This window comes from Henckelia pumila, chromosome 4 (genome assembly GCF_033568475.1).
Source record: "Henckelia pumila isolate YLH828 chromosome 4, ASM3356847v2, whole genome shotgun sequence".
Taxonomy (NCBI): Eukaryota; Viridiplantae; Streptophyta; class Magnoliopsida; order Lamiales; family Gesneriaceae; genus Henckelia; species Henckelia pumila.
This window is the reverse complement of record NC_133123.1, coordinates 123,421,585-123,441,779: the sequence shown is the minus strand read 5'-3', so window position 1 is coordinate 123,441,779 and position 20,195 is coordinate 123,421,585. Positions and strand designations below refer to the sequence as shown.

At 32.2% G+C, this 20,195-nt stretch overlaps 2 protein-coding genes across 9 annotated transcripts; both read left to right on the top strand.

Annotated features, from left to right (window-relative positions):
* The first annotated feature begins 3,880 nt into the window (after positions 1-3,880).
* Positions 3,881-7,337, top strand: LOC140860090 (receptor-like protein EIX2). Of its 5 annotated transcripts, none has more exons than XM_073262860.1 (2): positions 3,881-4,209; positions 4,433-7,326. In XM_073262860.1, exon 2 carries the CDS (start codon positions 5,603-5,605, stop codon positions 6,854-6,856), a length of 1,254 nt encoding a protein of 417 aa, XP_073118961.1. In that variant the 5' UTR covers positions 3,881-4,209; positions 4,433-5,602; the 3' UTR covers positions 6,857-7,326. The 5 variants fall into 5 exon arrangements, with proteins under 5 accessions (XP_073118961.1, XP_073118965.1, XP_073118964.1 ...); XM_073262864.1 differs by lacking the exon at positions 3,881-4,209 and having other exon boundaries at positions 4,288-4,593; positions 6,327-7,337; XM_073262863.1 differs by lacking the exon at positions 3,881-4,209 and having other exon boundaries at positions 4,288-4,593; positions 4,828-7,326.
* Positions 7,338-9,223: 1,886 nt separating this feature from the next.
* LOC140860089 (receptor-like protein EIX2) lies at positions 9,224-15,272 on the top strand. Of its 4 annotated transcripts, none has more exons than XM_073262859.1 (3): positions 9,224-12,148; positions 13,955-14,013; positions 14,196-15,272. In XM_073262859.1, the coding sequence occupies exon 1, from the start codon at positions 9,274-9,276 to the stop codon at positions 12,052-12,054; it is 2,781 nt and encodes a 926-aa protein (XP_073118960.1). In that variant the 5' UTR covers positions 9,224-9,273; the 3' UTR covers positions 12,055-12,148; positions 13,955-14,013; positions 14,196-15,272. The 4 variants fall into 4 exon arrangements, with proteins under 4 accessions (XP_073118960.1, XP_073118958.1, XP_073118959.1 ...); XM_073262857.1 differs by having other exon boundaries at positions 14,153-15,272; XM_073262858.1 differs by lacking the exon at positions 13,955-14,013 and having other exon boundaries at positions 14,148-15,272.
* The last annotated feature ends 4,923 nt before the right edge of the window (positions 15,273-20,195 follow it).

The following is a 20,195-nucleotide window of genomic DNA, read 5'->3' as shown; positions in this document are numbered from 1 at the left end:
GCAATGAAAATTACAGACAGTACATATGCAAATAATTGAGAAAAATGCATATCATATTTATTCAATAAAATATTACCGACAATATATATGCACAAATGATAAAAAAAAAATTTACATTTTTGTCCCACCAATAAATTGATCATTAGAGAAATCATTCAGAAAATCTGAGGCATCAAAATGCGTTGAATCACTCAATTGGTCATTGTGTTCAGTGAAATTGGTCTTCTTTTCTTTTTCCTTTATTGATTGCTTATAGAGCTTACAAAGATACTCAGGAACTCGGCAAATACGAGACCAATGTCCTGGAGTGATGCACCTAAAACAAGAAATTTCAATTCGTTTTGAGTGATTTTCATTCATGCTCATGTTCTCATGATGCCTTTTTTGTGGGTGGTTCGTGACTTCTTTTTGAGATGAGTTATGAAAGTAACTATCTCGATTGTTTTCATATCTACGGTTGTGACCATGACCACGATCATTTCTACATCCACGCCCACGCCCACGTCTTTGTCCTCGACCTTGTCCACGACCAAATCTTGTCTATGACTTTGATTTTGGTTTTTATTTTTACTTACGACATTTATTTCTTGAAATGTCGTTGATCCAGTAGGTCGGGTCTGATGATTTCTCATTAATAATTCGTTATTCTTTTTCGTCACAAGAATATATGCGATGCGTTCAGAATATCTTGAAAATCCACGCACTCTATACTGTTGTAGAGTTATATTTGATGCGTGGAAAGTGAAAAATGTTTTCTCAAACATTTCCATTTCAGTAACCTCATCTCCACAAAATTTTAATTGTGAGACTATTCGATACATCGCAGAGTTGTAATCACTGACTTTTTTAATGTCTTGGAATCTTAATGTATTCCATTAATTTCGGGCGGCCAGAAGTATAAATTTTCTTATATGCTCAAATCTTTCTTTCAATCTTTTCCACAAAACCATTGAGTCTTTTTCTGTGAGATACTCACATTTCAATCCTTCATCAAGATGTCGACGCAAGAAAACCATAAGTTTGATTTATCTTGTGAGGATGATATATTATTTTCTTTGAAAATATCATTTAAACCCAATGACTCAAGATGCATTTCTACATCGAGAGTCCATGAAATATAATTTTTCTCGATAATATCTAGTGCAACGAATTCAAGCTTTGCCAAATTTGACATGGTGGTACTAGAAAAAATAACAATATATTTTATTAGTTAATTTCCATTAATATGACAATACAAAATAATGAAAAAACGATGAGTACAAGCATGTTTACAAATAGAGAAAAAATGCGTGTTGGATAAATCACCGATAAATACAAGGCTCGTGAGTATGATGATTATAATAGTTATAAAAAAAATAGCCTTGAAAATGTCATCTTCTTTTTCTTCGAAAAATCGAGAAGAAATAATTTTTGATAAAAAAGAGTGAGTTTGGTGTGGTTGAAATGTGTTTGAGTGATCATATTTATAAGACAAAAACTAACCGTTTTATTATCGTTTATGACCGTTTGTGATCGTTGGGAGAGAAAAAAAATTATGATAATCATGTGATGCATATAATGATAATGATAATTAAATAATTATGTATATCATATCACATTATTATATTGAGCTGTCATAGACTCTTTTTATATAATAATTTAAAATTATACAAATATAGTTAGTATATATATACACAATAAAATATATAAGCAATAATATATAATCATATCACGTTATTATAAAGTTGTGTCATAGACATCCTTTTATATAATAATATGAAATTATACAAATATAATTAATATATTATAATATATACACAATAATAATTCATAAATATTACGTTAAGTAAATGTTAGATTATATCATAATATTTCATTTAGAACAACCGGCAGAGCCACGCTATCGTCTAAATAAATTATATGATTTATATGTTAGATACGATAAAGTAAATGTTAGATGCGATAAAATAAATGTTAGTGTTAAACTATATATTTCATTTAGAACAACCGGCAGAGTCACAGTAAAATAAATATTCTTACTTGTTGAATATTTTTGCCTTTTCTTGAGATTTAGGACTTGAAAATTATAGAAAGTCTTCGAGCAATCCTGCTGATAACGTATTGTGAAAAAAGTAAAATTTATGGTAAAAAGTAAAAACTCCAAAACTCAAAATATATTAAATACTACACTTTATAAATTTTTTCTCTCTTGAATTATGTTTTTCATCACAAATAGAGCAGTCAAACGGGCCAATCCATGGCGGGACGGGTCGACCCACCAAAATCCTACCTTTTGGCGGGTCGATGGCGGGCTGGAAATCCTCAACCCAACCCAATCTAAGGTGGATTGCGGGTTAGGCGGGCTGGCCCGCGGGTTGGATCACGACAAATAAAAATAAATAAAAAAATATTATAATTAATTATAAATATCATTTCATAAATAAATATTAATAGAAACATATTAATAAAAATTTTAATTATTGATTTCATGTGTGTAAATTTTATATAAAGTAATTAACAAAAAAAATTCACAACTTTTATTAAAAAAATACTTATATAACAATAAAAATAAAAATAAATTATTAATTCTTCAGGCCCGCGGGCCAACCCGTGCAGGTCGCGGGCCTAGGCGGTTTGGCCCATCTAAGCCCACCTTTTGTTGGGTTGAAAAAATTTCAACCCAACCCACTTAAATTGTGTGGCAGGCCAGGCCGATCCGGCGAGCCTAACCCAAATTGACGGCTCTAATCACAAATGAGGATGTCTATTTATAATTTTATAGAACCTCATTTGAGAATTGTCCAAAAATAAATATATAATCACTTACATCATCACACAATAATTTTCAACCTAATTCAAATATTTAATTTCCAACAAGCACAATAATTTCTTTAAATTCGGAATCCCACTCCTCCCCGTTTTCTCTCCAGTCATCCATCCTCAACCATTTGAGGCAAGTTTTACGTGTTATTCCAAGTCTAAGTTGACTGACTCAGTTAAGTTTAGGGGTGGTTCGGTACGGTATACCGCATACCGTACCGAATACCGCATATCATACCAAAAATTTTGATACCGAAATTTTCGATACTGATACCTTACCGAAAATTTCGGTATATCGACATGCCGGTATACCGAAATTTTGGTATGACATAAATTCATACCGATACCGTATCGAATATCGAAATTCGGTACGGTGTCGGTATGATACCGTGTATATCGATTTTTTTATACTATTTTTTAAAAAAAAATATCGGTATACCGTGTATACCGATTTTTTTTCGGTATACCGAAATACCGAAAATTCAAAAATCTTATACCGATACCGATACCGAAAATTTCGGTACGGTATCATATCGTACCGAAATTTAAGGTATACCGAAATTTTCGATATTTTCGTTTTTTTTCGGTACGATAAAGGCGGTATGACGGCATTTCGGTATTTTTTGCCAGCCCTAGTCAAGTCTATCTCAGTCTTCCCTTCTCTATTATTATCTTGGTCCACAAACGGTAATACACGAAACTTGGACTTGAATCTCATAATTTTCTGGGATCGAACTTGCACGATAATACGTTAAGATAATTCTTTTTTTTTGGGGGGAAATGATATAGATTGCCAAGATTTTATGTAAAAAAAAAAAAAAAAAAAAAACTTTTAAAACATTTTATAAAAAAATTTTAAAAAACACTTTTATAAAAACGTTTAATAAGTAAATGTCCAAACTAAACCATAGTATCAGTCATTATTTTTCAAAATTTATTTGTAGTCCATGATCACATCATCAAATGAATTTAAAAATACAAGAATATGATCCATTGTTACAACACACGTATAGAAACTCTACTCCACCTCTATCGTTGGAAACATCTTTATTTATATATATTCATGCCTTTTAGTACTTTGGGAAAACAAAGGTATCAATTTTGAGTTGAAATTGTTGTTTGCATTTGGTTAACATTTTATTTTCGTCGGTGATACTTTACAAGTGATCTCATCATATGTTTATGCTCAGTTCCAGTCCATAGCCAAAAATCAAGGTTTAAGTCTAGCTCTAATTGGTAAAGTCAGCCCATAAGAGGAAAAATTTCATCCTACCCCGTGGGTTTTACCCCATGTGATAGATGGAAGCACATGATTGATCAAATTATGCGGTCTCACATGATTTGAACCAATAAACGAGTTCCACCTACCCATGGGGCAGGCCCATAAGAGTAGGTGGTGGAAGGAGAAAGGTTGGTTGGTCTCATTACATCTCTCCCTATAAATACCTTACTTGTTCATTTAATTTGCAGTAGCAACAATTTATATAAGAAAATCTCACGCACATTATTGTTCACACAATAAATTGATCCAAGCCAGAAAAAAAAACATGATGCCCATCAAAGATGAAGTCTTTAATCTTCTTTTATTTGCTGTGATGCTTTCATTGGCTTATGGGCTCTTCTCATCTTCAAGGACGAGCTTTTCGATGAACATGGCCGACTTTCGTCTTGGGGAACTGGAGAGAATAAAAGAGAGTGTTGCAAATGGAGAGGTGTCCACTGCCATAATCATACTATATGTCACACGATTGAATCTTAGAGGCCCTTCATTTGGTAGATATGCTCCTCTACAAGGTACAATCAGCCATTCATTGCTTGAACTGAAGCATTTAAATTACCTAGACCTAAGTCTCAATAATTTTAAACCTTCTTCTGTCCCAGAGTTTATTAATTCATCTTAGGTCCCTTGCACATCTCGATCTCTCTCTTAATATACTTCAAGGCAGGATTCCTAAATTCTTCGGAAAAGAAATTGCAGCATCTGGATTGAATTCCTTAATTAGTTTACTGTACTTGAATCTGCAACAGAACACTTTGACTGCCCAGCTAGATAACTTGTATGGGCCTCTGGAAAAGAAATTGCAGCATCTGGATTTGAGTCGCAACATGATAACTAGATCATTGATTGATTTTTCGAGGTTCTTGTCCCTGACTCGACTAGCACTCGGGCATAATAAATTGAACGGAATCATTCAAAAGGGCTACCTAAATATTCCGTATTTGATTGTTCTTGATTTGTCATCAAACAATTTTACGGGTGCTCTATCCGATCTGACGTTAACTTCATGCTTGAAAGAATTGTATCTTAATCACAATATGTTCAATGGGCCTTTGAAAGAAACTATTGGAACTCTTGTCTAAACTGGAGATTTTGTGTCTTGGTTGGAATCAGCTAGAAGACAACATCACAGAGGCTCATCTCTTCAATCTCTCAAGGTTACATCTATTGGATTTGTCTTCTAACTCGCGGTTGACCTTGAATTTTAGCTTTGATTGGATCCCCACCTTTCAGCTAATAGCTGTGAGTCTCTCCCGATGCAATTTAGGACCACAGTTTCCGGAATGGCTACGGCATTAGGCTAAGTTAGTGTTTCTTGATATCTCCTCCAACCAAATCACAGAAAAATTTCCTGGGTGGTTCGTTAATACAGCTTCTCAACCACGACTTCTGAATGTATCTAATAACCAAATACATGGTGTCTTTCCCAATGTCACATTCCCTACCACCAGCAACTTGGAGGCATTGGAACTTGTTCCTCAAATTAAGTTCGGTTCTGCATTAGATCTATCAAGAAACAGAATTATGGGTCCACTGTTCTTTCTATGCAATAACAATCACTTCTATTTCTTAGACCTCTCAGATAACCTATTTTCCGGGCAACTTCCAGAATGTTCTGCAAACTTTTTTAGGTATTCAGAATTTGTTAATTTGGCCAACAATAATTTCTCTAGAAACATTCCACATTCACTTGACTCGATATTTTTAGAATGGTTGGATTTACGAAATAATAGTTTATCTGGAATCATCCCCACTTCCATGAGGAGCTGCAGAGGCTTGGAAATGCTTGATCTGGGAAACAATAGGCTAACTGGTGAGATACCAAATTGGGTGGGATCTGATTTTGGAAACTTGCTTTTTCTAAGCCTACGCTCCAATGAGTTCCATGGAGCCATACCTTCAAGCATGTGTAGTTTGGAGAGACTCCAAGTCTTGGATCTTTCTTCAAACAATATTTCTGGAGCAATACCAACATGCCTACATTTTCTTAAGGCCATGACTCAAAAACCAACTCCTTTTATGTTAAAATATTTCGTTGGAGGGTTGGTCAATCCAAGTATAGACGATACCTTTTCAATGGAAAACCTTTTGCTGGATGGTGCGTATCTAATGTGGAAGGGGCATTCGGTCAAGTATATAAATGGTCTGTCACTTGTTAAACTTATTGACCTCTCAGACAATTATTTAGTGGGTGAAATTCCTTTTGAAGTCACGCAACTCATCGGCTTGGTGGGATTGAATCTTTCAGGAAACAACTTGACAGGATCTATTCCTCAACAAATCGGCAACATGAATATCTACTTGGATTTTCTTGATCTATCAAGAAACTCTCTCTCTGGGGGTATTCCATCTGGTATTTGGATACTGAGAGTAGGAGTTTTGAACTTGTCTTACAATAACTTTTCTGGAAATATTCCTCCCGATTCACACTTTGGTGATTCGTCATACATCGGAAATTCTTTACTTTGTGGACGTCCCATACTCAATAAATCTTGCCTTGGAGATTACGAACCACATCGAGATTCAAACTTCACCGATGCATTACTGGATTGGGAGCATGAAGAGGATTCAATCATTAGTCTTGGATTTTATATCTCTATGGGGCTCGGTTTTATCATTGGATTCTGGGGTACATTTGGGACAATCATGACAAACAAGTCGATCAGGTATGCATTTTTTAAGATTGTAGATGATATTGGAGATTATATATATGTAAAAGTTGTCCTCAATAAAGCCAGCCTGCAAATGTATTTCAGAAACAAGCGAGAGGTGATTTAGTTTGTGAACTTTTGATAACCATTCGAAAAGGTGGTCGTAGTCTTTACTTCGGCAAGAGAGTGTTCAATGTCCTTTTCTTCTCTTTGTAGTTTCAAAATAAGAAAAGTGTGAACATAATATTAAAATAAATTTTGATTTAGTTGGTTGAAAAATAAGAATACTTGGAAAAACAAGTTTGTTAAGTTTGTCAAGGGAGAACTTTGGTTGTATTTGCTTGTAGACTACTGTCAATGCTCGAAATAATCAAAACTACATAAACTTCTAATTATTTCATTCCCTCTGCTTTTCAATTCTCTCTATATATAACATCGAAAATTACCACTTATATAGTTATATTAAAAAAGAGCATGTACAATGCACGTGAAAATTTATAATTAGATATATGTTTATTAATATTTAATATATATACATAGTAGAAAAGAGATATTTGATTGATAATATTAATTAACACACATTATGATTAATTAATTATGTATAATAAAGTAGAAAACAAAAAAGTAAAGAAAAAAATTCACAATTTTAATGGTATATTTATATGTGCTTTGGGGGAAGGTCTATGCTACCACATGGACACTGTCCATGTGAAGATCCAACGATCCTTTTAATTTTTGCATTTCAAATGTTCACATGAATATCTGAAATGCAAAAAAAAAAAAAAAAAAAAAAAAAAAAAAAAAAAAAAACAATCGTTGGATGTAGCACTTGGGCACTATAAACTCTTCCTTGCTTTGGATATGAGCCTTGAAAATAATATTCTTAGTTTCCACAAATTAAATGTGTTGGATCATTCTTTAATTCGCAAATCGGCAAGTGTTTGAAGTCCAATGTTTTAATATATGAGTCGCCTTAATGGGCCAAGGCCCCAAAATTAAATATGGGCAACTGAAAACACTTTTTCCATTCTAGCATCATTATATTTTGTAATTTTATTTTCTTCATTCGACAAATTTTCAAATTCAATAAAATTTTGTTGAAATTGGCTAAATAATTTTAATTATTTATGTTGTAACAAATGACATATTTTGCATCTTAAGGTTCATCTTTCTCGAGGTTTGAGTTGTAATAAATTTGGAAACGATTTATGATGTGATAGATCATAACAAAATTACTCTAATGACCTCAATTAATTATAACAAATTGGATGATAAAATTGGAAAAGATCTCATTCCGACCTCTATATGTGAAAGTTGTTTTGTTTACAAAATCATTCCGTCTCTTGGAGAGCCCTGAATAATTTACCTGACAAATTTAAAAGTGGTTTAGCTCTTCGCGTCTCCCACGAGATAGAGAGAGTAAGGGGGCGGGGACAAAAGATTGGTTCGTTCTAGACTTAGGGATGACAATAAGATGGGTTTGGTGCGGGTTTTGTGTTGGTTGCATATTGTGTATATTGTCAAGTGATTTGGTAATTAGAAATATTAATTTTTTGGATTTACATTTGCATGTTTTGCATATTAGATAATGTAATATTTTATGAGTGATATAAATTAGTTTTTTTGAATGAAATGTGAATGTCGTTAACTGATTTTGGAAATAGGGAATGTATTGATTGTTCAAATGTTGAAATAAAAAAAAAAGTTTCTAATCCTAAACATAAAAATAGAAGCCGTTTTGTCATTCCAAAAACATGCTTTCTCGCGTGAAAAATGGCAGAGCCAGGATTTCAGCTCCACCCAGGCTAGAATTTTTAAGTGAGAAATTCAAAAACTATAGAAGCTAAAAACACATATTTTTACAGGAAAAATTGTAAAATTTGCTATTAAAAAAATTTCCAAAAAAATCTCCTCAAAATTAACCACAAAAATATTAAATGTTTCTCAATGTATCTACAAACTTCATCATTATTTGATGAACGTACCTTTTAAAAGTGGGAGCATTATAATATCAAAAAAATTTAAAAAATAGAGATTGAAGAGATTAAAATCTAATGAAAGACAATTGAATTGAATTTGCATGAAGTCAAGGCCGGATAGGTTGACCGACTAAGTTCAAGTTTGTTTCAGCCCTCACTTCTCTATTATTATATTATTATCTTGGTTCCACAAAGAGTGTTACAGTAATACACGAGACTTTGACTTGAATCTCATAATATTTTTCTTCTTCTTTTTTTTGAATCCCATAATTTTCTGGGATCGAACTTTCAAGAAAATACAATAACATAATTTTTATTTTATTTTTTTTTAAATGAGCTAGATTGATAAATTTGGCATAATTACGCTACACAAAAATTATCGTGAGATCAAATTAATTTTGTATCATAAATATCTTATTCGATCTGACTCATATTCATGAAAAAATATTATTCGATCCTTATAAACACGGCTTGGTAATTGTAGTACCAATTTATGGAAGAAAATCTCTCACACAATTATATTGTTCACACATTGAATTGATCCAAGCCAAAAAAAAAAATAAAAATGATGTCCATCAAAGATGAAATCTTTGATCTTCTTTTATTTGTTGTGATGCTTTCATTGGCTTCTGGAAATAACATGATCAGATGCTTCGATACGGAGAGGCAAGCTCTTCTCAGCTTCAAGGAAGAGCTTGTGGATGAACATGGCCGACTTTCGTCTTGGGGAACTGGAGTGAATAAAAGAGAGTGCTGCAAATGGAAAGGTGTCCACTGCCATAACCAGACGAATCATGTCACACGATTGAGTCTTAGTGGCCCATTACCACTTTATAGCTATGCTCCTCTACAAGGTAAAATCAGCCCTTCATTGCTTCAACTGAAGCATTTAAATTACCTAGACCTCAGTCACAATGACCTTGGATATTCTTCCATCCCAGACTTCATTGGTTCACTCAACCAATTGCATTATCTCAATCTGTCTAATTCCAATTTTGGTGGAACGGTTCCTCAAAGTATTGGAAATCTTTCCAATTTGCTATGTCTTGATCTTAGCCGGAATGATCTTCATAGTGAAAATCTTGATTGGGTATCTCGTCTTCAATCACTGGAATATCTTGGACTCAGTTGGGTAGCTGTAGATCACAAGAAAACCAATTGGTTGCAAGAAATTAGTAAATTAAGTTCCATTCAAGAAATACACTGGAGAGATGCAAACCTCGAAGACGTACCGCCTTCTTCTCTACCTTCCTTCAATGCTTCAACTCCTCTTTCTATCATCGACTTCTCAGACAATTCATTTCAATCATTTTCCACATTCCGTTGGTTCTTGATCAACTTCAACAATAGCCTAACCTTTATTGATTTTTCAATGAACAATATAACCGGTCCCATTTTCCCTGCTTTTCAAAACCTTAGGTCCCTTGCATATCTCGATCTCTCTCTTAATATACTCCAAGGCGGGATTCCTAAATTCTTTGGAAATATGACTAGTTTATTACACTTGAATATGCAAGATAACACTTTGACTGCCCAGCTAGCTAACTTGTATGGGCCTCTGGAAAAGAAATTGCAGCATCTGGACTTGAGCTTCAACATGATGAGTGGATCATTGATTGATTTTTCGAGGTTCTCGTCCTTGACTCGACTAGCACTGGGGCATAACAAATTCAACGGAATCATTGAAAAGGGCTACCTAAATATTCCGCATTTGGTTGTTCTTGATTTGTCATCAAACAATTTTACGGGTGCTCTATCCGATCTGACGTTATCTCCATGCTTGAAAGAGTTGTATCTTAAGCACAATATGTTCAATGGACCTTTAAAAGAAAGTATCGGAAACCTGTCTAAACTGGAGTTTTTGTTTCTTGGTTCGAATCAGCTAGAAGACAACATCTTGGAAGCTGCTTTCTTCAATCTCTCAAGGTTAAAGGTATTGGAGTTGTCTTCTAACTCGCGGTTGACATTAAATTGTAGCCCTAAATGGATACCAACCTTTCATCTAATAGCCGCGAGTCTCTCTGGATGCAATATAGGACCACGGTTTCCAGAATGGTTGCGGTATCAGGCTAAGTTAGTGTTTCTTGATATCTCCTCGAACCAAATCATAGAAATATTTCCCAAGTGGTTCGCTGATACAGCTTCTCAACTAGGACATCTGAATGTATCTAATAACCAAATACATGGTGTCTTTCCCGATGGTTCATTCTCTACCTCCTTCAACAACCAGGAGGCATTGGCACTTTTACCTGAAATTTGGCTAGGTTCTGTATTAGATGTATCAAGAAACAGAATTATGGGTCCAGTGTTGTTTCTATGCAATACCAGCATATTCTATTTGCTAGACCTTTCAGATAACCTATTTTCCGAGCAACTTCCTGAATGTTCTGCAAACTTTGTTAGCTCTTCAGAACTTGTAAATTTGGCAAACAATAATTTCTCTGGAAAAATCCCACGCTCACTCTGCTCGGAGTCATCAATATGGTTGGATTTACGAAATAATAGTTTTTCTGGAAGCATCCCCTCATTCATGAGGAGCTGCACGAGTTTGATGATGCTTGATCTGGGAAACAATAGGCTAACTGGTGAGATACCAAATTGGCTGCAGGGATCTGATTTTGGAAACTTGCTTTTACTAAGCCTACGCGCTAACGAGTTGCATGGAGCCATACCTTCAAGCATGTGCAGTCTAAAAAATATCCAAGTCTTGGATCTTTCTTCAAACAATATTTCTGGAGCAATACCAAAATGCCTACATTTTCTTAAGGCCATGACTCAAAAACCAACTCCTTTTACGTTACAGTATTCCGACGGATCGATGGCCCATCCAAGTATAAACAATGCATTTTTAGTGGAAAGCCGTTTGTTGGATGGTGCGTATCTAATGTGGAAGGGACATGAGGTCCAGTATCTAAATGGTTTCTCACTTGTTAAACTTCTAGACCTCTCAAACAATTATTTAGTGGGCGAAATTCCATCTGAAATCACGCAACTCATCGGCTTGATCGGATTGAATCTTTCAGGGAACAACTTGACAGTATCTATTCCTCAACAAATCGGTAACATGAACTCCTACTTGGATTTTCTTGATCTATCCAGAAACTCTCTCTCTGGTGGTATTCCATCCGGTATTTGGAAATTGGGAGTTGGAATCTTGAACTTGTCGTACAATAACTTTTCTGGAAGGATTCCAGCAGATTCACACTTTGATGATTCGTCCTACATTGGGAATTCTTTACTTTGTGGACGTCCTATACTCGATAAATCTTGCCCCGGAGATTATGAACCACGTCTGGATTCATGGATTCAAACTTCAGCAATGCATCGCATGATGAGGATTCATTAATCGTTGGTCTTGGATTTTATATCTTTATGGGGCTGGGTTTTATCATTGGATTCTGGGGGATAGTTGGGACAATCATGGTGAGCAAGTCGATCAGGTATGCATTTTTTAAGATTATAGATGATATTGGAGATTATATATACGTAAAGTTTTTCCTCAATAAGGCTCGTTTGCTAAGGTATTTTTCAATCGAGCCAGCGGTCATTTAGTTTGTGAATAGATTAGACTTGAGATTATATTTTATATATTGGTCTATTGTTAGTTTACATAATTAAGAACATGCTTGGTACGAGATAATAAGTTGGGAAGGGAATGAGCTTTATCATCATGCTTGGTTTGACAATTGAATAGGAAGCCCAAATGTTTTAATATTCTAGTAGTAATACATGTTTCGCAGTGGAAATATTTTAGTTGTAGTCAAATAATTATCCAACTGAATCAAAGATGATGTTGTCTTGAAGGAGTAATATATGCTCAGTATGTTGTAAATCGTGATATGCATTTCAAATATTCACTGACATTACTATCTAGTTAAGGAGTGATGTAGATCGATATTTGATAGGTTCGGTCAGGGTCTTTAAACCACTTGTTTGATTGATTATGTGTGAAGAGGATGATGAATACACACTTAAACTTTGCTGCTTTCTTGTAATTAAACCGAGTTTAGTTGGGTTGACAACTGAACTACTTCTTTCTCGTGTGTCTATGTCAATCAACCAATTAGATAAGTGCGGAATGAGGTTCACTGATAGATTGAACAGTAACAAGATGGCTTGATTGAGTATATGAATGAGTGTGTATGCTCAACAAAAATATAAACAACACAACAATTTATTTCTCGATGTTCGAAGACTAAACTGCTCCTATATCACCCATTTTTCCACCCCGGAAGGTTATCATTAGAAAACTTTGAGTATTACAAGCAATTTGCAACACCCGACCTCAGCTAGGACTTACCCTCCTGCCTACAACTGAGACTCCTAGACTTAACTCAAGAATTCAATCCTCGATCGATTCTGTTACAACTCGACTGACTTTACAACATTGTGTTTACGATACAACACTAGGCACAAAAATGATCCTAAAGATCTAATACAATCTATGTAATGTGTGCTTATGTTCTTCGGCTTGAGTAAGATCTTCAAATGTAAGGTTGAACTCTCTTGAGATAACTTTCATTTAACTTCCAAAGATAGTGGAGTTCTTTATGAGAGAGAAATTAATCATGTATGTGTGTATGATTCCAGAACCAAACTCACAAACAAAAAGGTACCAATGTAGCTTTTGCTAGTCAATAAGTTACAGTATTCAAGATTTTTCCTATTGTATTAATTCTGTTTTTATATAGTTCATAAAATGAAATATTTCATCATATAGATGTCTAAGGGAGTGTTTGAAATAGATTGTGCTTTTATAGAAGTGATTAATTTATAGATTATAAAAAAATTTAATAAAAATCAAAAGTTGGTAGTGTTTGGAAACAAATGTGAATCTAAAAATCAAAGTTGGGTAGTGTTTGATAAATAAGTGATTAGAGTGATTTTAACAATGAACTTTTTATTAGAATCACTTTTGGAGAATCAAAATCACCACATGACTAGCTTTTGGATTTCAATTAAGTTAAGCATAAGCTAACACATAATCTAGGTTTAAGAAACATACAAAAGTGATTTTTTTAAGTCAAAAGCTAACAATCACTTTTTTTAGTGATTGCAAACACTCTTTAAATTAAATTTGCAGTGAGAAAATAAGCTCTTTTGTGGCGCCAGTTCGCGTTAGCGAGCCTCGGCTTAGAGTGTAGATAGGAACATTCTTGTGGAAGTGTTTCCAGAGACTAGCCTAATAAGCTGACTGCCAAACTTTAAACTGTGCCCTATTTCTATCCTGAATGTTGTTTTTGCAGCACATGGGCTGTGTTTATTCAAGACGTGGGGTGTTTGTCCCCTCAAAACCTCTTTAAAGGTATTTGAAAAACCATCTTTTAGATTGGTTATTGGAATGATACGAGGAATAACGTTGTTCATATTCGTATATGTTGTTCAAGAATCTTGATTTTAATTTGGGTACTTGAGTAAGGTCAACACTTAATTTTGTAGAGCAGACACATTTACACTTTGAATGCTTACATGGTTGATGGTCCCCAGACTGTAACCATTCAATTACACCAAGACCCAAGTTGCCACTCGGGGTGAAATTCATGAACAAGAGCAAAGAGGATGCAATCATAGAAAAACAAAAATGGAACTTTATTACCGCCCCCTCTCCCGAAACAACCCCACCCCCCGCTTCTCATCTCGCCCTCTTCTCTCTGGTAACTAGACTAGCTCGTGATCGCCACAACTGGTGTAATGGCTAAAACTCCTATAATTCTACATTAGATCGAGTGAAAAAAAAAATCATAGTTACATAGAATTTATTATTGTACATAATTTTGTGGTTACACAAGATGCCTAGAATATCAATCAGCAAATATTGTGCTTTTGTCTTCGTCCTTTTGAAATCTGTCACACTGAATATTTATTCACAATATGAAAGAAACCAAATAAAAAGCCAAATAGTAAATGTGGGTTGAAAAACAAATGTTAAAGTATTGGTTAGATTGGTCCACTGTCAGGATTTTCATGGATGATTCTGTTGTTCTGTTGCAATCACCAAAGTGTGCCAAATTTATCATTCTTGGATCAACATATAATGTATGTACCTTGTTCTTTTTTCTTTTTCTTTTTTTTTTAAAAATTTTTTTATTTTCATTTTATTTCTCGAGTTTTGTCGCTAGAGAGTCTAAGCACAGAGTCGTAGTTGCAACTTGCATAAACATGTCAGCTACTTTTAACGTGTTCAAATGTTGGTTCTGGATATATAGCTTTATTTTAATTCGAATATGTTAGCTAGTAACATTAGGTTCTTGTTTTTCTATATATATGATATATGATTTAAATTTCGGGTTAATTTTAATCACTGGTCACGCCTATTTATGTTACAAATTATTCATTATATCAGTCAATGTAATTTTTTTTTAAAAAAAACCATTATATATATGTGTAAAGTGAAGTTTCATGAGGACTGAAGATACTGCATGCACCAGGCTTAAATCACTTGACGTGCAAACTAGCCTTAAATCAACAAAAAATAAGGCATCATATTGTGCGGGTCCGATCTCAATTTATTGTTTTTCGAGGTTGACAGACGGGGGTTTACCCAGAGCGCACCGAAAGGTAACGATTGCGGGTTTCGACGTCAAAAAAAAAAAAAAAATTCACTTCAATTTTTTTTTTAAAAAAAAAAAGAAAAGAAGAGAAAAGAAAAAGGAAAGAAAAGAAAGAAAGAGAAAGATAAAGAGGAAGAGAAAGAGAAAGAGAAATTTCACATCAAGTCACGTTTTGTGAGGACTGAGGTTAGTTTTTTTTTTAATGAAGTATATTTTTCTTTGCCTAAATTCATCCCCCCTTGCATGCATTTTAGCCATCATATGTGCCAAATATTTCCAGCAATTAAAACATAAAAAAAATATACAATTTTTTTATGATATGCAATTTTGTCAATAAATAAAATTTATATTTATTGCCTTCAAAAAAAAGTTACATGTATATTTTTAAAAAATTATTTTTGTGTAGCCGGCATTTAAACAAACTTTAGGGTTGATTTGAACTCTACATTTTAGAAGTATAATTTAAAAATAAATATTTTTCCAGATACGATGTTGAATAATAATTTTTTCCTATAAATATTATTGTTAATTAGGATTTTTAGAGAAAAAAGAAAGAAAAGAAAAGAAAAGAAAGGAAAGGAAAAGTTAAATATATATTGACAAAATAAAATAAAATATTTTAATATTTGGTTTTATATAATTACATCCCCTATATTTTATGTACATGAGACTTATACTTACTTTGTAAGTATAAAAATTATAACAAATCAATTAAGATAATTAAATGTCAAATATGAAGTATAGGATAAGAGTCAAAATAACTCGTATAATATTTATGTGATAGGTGACGAAATGATCATATACTTACATTTACACATGATAGTAAGATTGGGGTCATTCGACCCTGCGAATGGTGTAATATCCCCTTTGCATGCATTTTCAAGATCAAGATCCAGCCACAGTATTTTTCATGTAGGACCCAACATAATACCCCTATAGCTAGGGTCGAACTTCTTGTAGGAGTGATGAATTAATCACTTTTCCAATTTAACCCATTCTTGTGATCATATTATAATTTTATAAACAATATTTTATTTGACGAATCCAAATTCAGATGATAGTGTGATGGAACAAAATCTCCATTATCCCATGAACGGAGGCGGCTTGTAATTTTATCATTATTTTTTTAATCAAGGTGGCTTGTAATTGAGCGGGGCAAGAACCATTTTTTTTTTAAAGATCGGGCAAGAAGCTAAGAACCATCTTGCAAACACAAGCAAAATACAAAACAAAAACAAGTATTTGAGTCTTTGACCCCACTCAAAATGAGAAAAATAAGTGAGTGGGGTCACAAATTTCAAAAGAAATATGTTAATTAGTATATTTAAAAAAAGTGATTTAATTAAGTTTACAATACAATAGCAAAAAATTAGTTTTTTCAACCATAAATACTAGTGATGGGACACACGCAATGCATATATACAATATAATGGTTTTTAAAACATGAATGAAGATGTTTTTTCTCTTGTATATATTTTAAAGGGTAAAAATAGAAAATCACTTAAAAATACAAAAAGAGTTTTATATTTCTCTTTTTCTTTAAAATAACTAGCGATAATGTACAAGCAATGCGTGTTCTTGAAATATTTTATTATTAAAATTATTTTTTTTAAATGAATTGTTATGCAATTTTATATCGAAATTAAATCTGAATATAATAAAAATTTTAATATTTACATCATTGAGATAAAATTTTCTTTTTATAATTTGAAAATTCACTAATAGATTTAGTGATTAACCAATAAAAATATACATGCTAGGCATGTAAAAATGTTGAGGTTATGAAAAAAAAAATATATGGATTAATATGATTGAAAGGGTTTTTTTAAATAAAATAAAATAAAATAAAATAAAATGTGGATCAATGAGATGTTAGAAGTGTATTGTTGGAATGTAAAAAAGTTTTGCTGTGTCTATTGTGTCATTTCTCTTTATATATAATAATAGATAATATACGAAATTCACCTAAAAGATACAAACTCGACGTATTGAAATGATTTTGGATTATTGAGTATAAAGTGAGAACATACACCCGTCCCTCTATCCGACGAGTGATGTTGAAACATGTCCAAGTATTTTGGTGGAAATAACAAGTGAAAAATGCTCAAAACCAACATACATCTGATGTTATATTCATCGAAACTAGCAAAAGAGAAAGGGGCCATATCTTGAAAATGAATCAAATAAGAGGTCCACATTACTATAAATACAATAACTACCGATGGAGAGCAACACAAATTCCAACAGTCATATCGTGCTATGCAATAATTATATTCCACTTTTTGGCCCAAAAATAATTGCAAATTTGGATTTAAATTCTTTGATATAATATTTATAACTCACTTTAATGCCATGTTGGGCCAAATGTTAGAAGAGGACCAATTTAATTGGATACAATTTCGTATGAACTTTAATTGGAATTATTATAATAAATTAAGCCTAAAGTTTATTTGTATTGATTGGGAATAATAAATTAAGCCTAAAGTTTATTTGTATTGATTGTGGCACTCCCAATCAATACATTTGGATAAAGTGGAGTAGTCATGACTCATGAGCCAACGAGTCGGATTAAAAGAATTTTCATTGAAAATTATCCGTTAATAACAACGTACAAAACAATGTATTTGTACGATACGTAATAACTCTTCGTAGAAGTTTGTAAAAAAGTTTTTTTATTTATTTATGAAACGCTTTTAAAATTGCGACGTTCTAATTTCTCCAATAACTTATTTTATACAGTCCCCAGCAATAAGCATATTATTATTGGTGTAATAATTCTAACGGATCCATACATTTATTTAGGCGTTCATAGAACATCCCAGTTTAATATCTCTATTATGTGACTTCACCAAGGCCTTATTTATTGACAAATTTTCTATTAAATTTTATTCTAATTATGTCACACCAATATTTAATTCTTCACGCAATTAAACAAATATTTATTTACCTTAAAGAGCCGCAGACACTTCACTTTTAAATCGTGTTACTATCCCCGGCCAGTACCATGTTGTCCACTAAAGAAAAAAAATTAAGATTAAGGCATATATGTGTTTACTTGGCTTGATAACTATAAGATGAGCTTATTATTCAATCTCATCCATTGTTTACTTTTAAAAAATCAATTCTCCTCAAATCTCAAGGTCCGTCGTCATTCAACCCTTATTTCATGATATATTTCATCCTTAATTACATGAGGTATAACATATCCTGAATAATGTTTGTGGAAAAAAATGTACAAAAATCCTAATCTACCCTCCTTTAATTTTTTTGTTTCCTTTCCAATTTCTCTTTCTCTATATATCTTTTTTATAACTCAGTTTATCAATTTTAACTATTTTAAAACAATACATATTTTTATACCAATAATTTTGATATGTGAAAATGACTCAATTGTAAATCAATAATAATTTACAATATTAAAAAATAATCAAATCCAAATTATATATGAATACAAAATTAAACATAAGATTATTTAACATTGGTGGAGGGTAAAATTATAATTCGTCCATCGATCATTGTTTCAATCCCAAAATTAATAGTTCAAAGTAAACATGTTATTGTTTATCCATCATTCTTCCAAATCATTAAAAATTATTTTAATAGTCTTAGGCTGCGTTTACTTGACTTGATAAAGGTAGGATGAGTTTATTAATCCAATATCATCATCTGTTTACTTGAAAAAGGTCAATTCTCCTCAAATCTCAAAGCCCGTCATTTCACCTTTTTTAATCTTATTTGACGTGATATCTCATCCTTCATATTTCTAGGTATAACTCATCATTATCATTATTTTTGAAAAAAAATACATAGATAACCTAATCTACCCTCTCCCAATTTAAAATTTTCAAAAATAATCTAATCCAAATTTTATGAATAAAAAATAAACATAAGATTATTTATAATAGGTGAAGGATAAAATTGTAATTCGTCCACCAATCATTACTTCAATGTCAAAATTAATAACTCGAAGTAAACATGTTACCGTTTATCCATTATTATTCTATATCCATTAAACTCATTTTAATAATCCTAACATGATTTATCCATGTATAATCATATCCCACTAAGTAAACGCAGCCTTAATATGATTTATCACATGTAATCACATCTCATTAAGTAAACGCAGTCTTGATAAGTGAGTGATTAATAAATTATCCCATCTCATCCCATGTTTGGTACATTTTTAAAAAGTTCATGATAAATCAATGAGCTGGTGATAAATGTTTCGACAAGTGAACTATGTATCCCTTTAATTTGATGTGATAGATTTAATACAAACAAAAAAATACTACAAAAATTCAAATTTAATTATTACATTTATGCAGGTGCAAGATCTTGAATAACAATGATAAATAAATTTTATTATGTTAAGGTTAATTTCGTCATTACAATCAAATATATAAATTTAATCACTCTTGTTAAATAATGTATAGATAAGTAATGCAATGTAATAAAAAATAAATAAGAAAGGATAGTGAATATTTAATTTGATTTGATTGATAGATTATAATTTATTTGATTTGATTGATTAAATTTTATATAAAAATGGTAGCTTTCCATATTATCCTTTTAATAATAAAAAAATATAAATAATATTATTTATAAGGGGTAATATAATAATTTTAATTCAATAATTTGATTGATGTAAGATAAGTAATTAATGATTTGATTGATGTAAAATTATAATTAATAGATGGATAAATAATATGATGAAAAGAACGTGTGATTAGACAGAATAATTTTATACATAGATTATTAATAATGATACCAAACGGAGCCTTAATATAATATCCTACCATTTTACTTATCCTTAATTTATCCCTATGTTATATATCATATACTTATCATATTCTATGTACTAAACTATGCCTTTAAAAATATTAATTAAACATCAAAATTAAGAATCTCATATACCCAATAATAAATAAAAATAAAT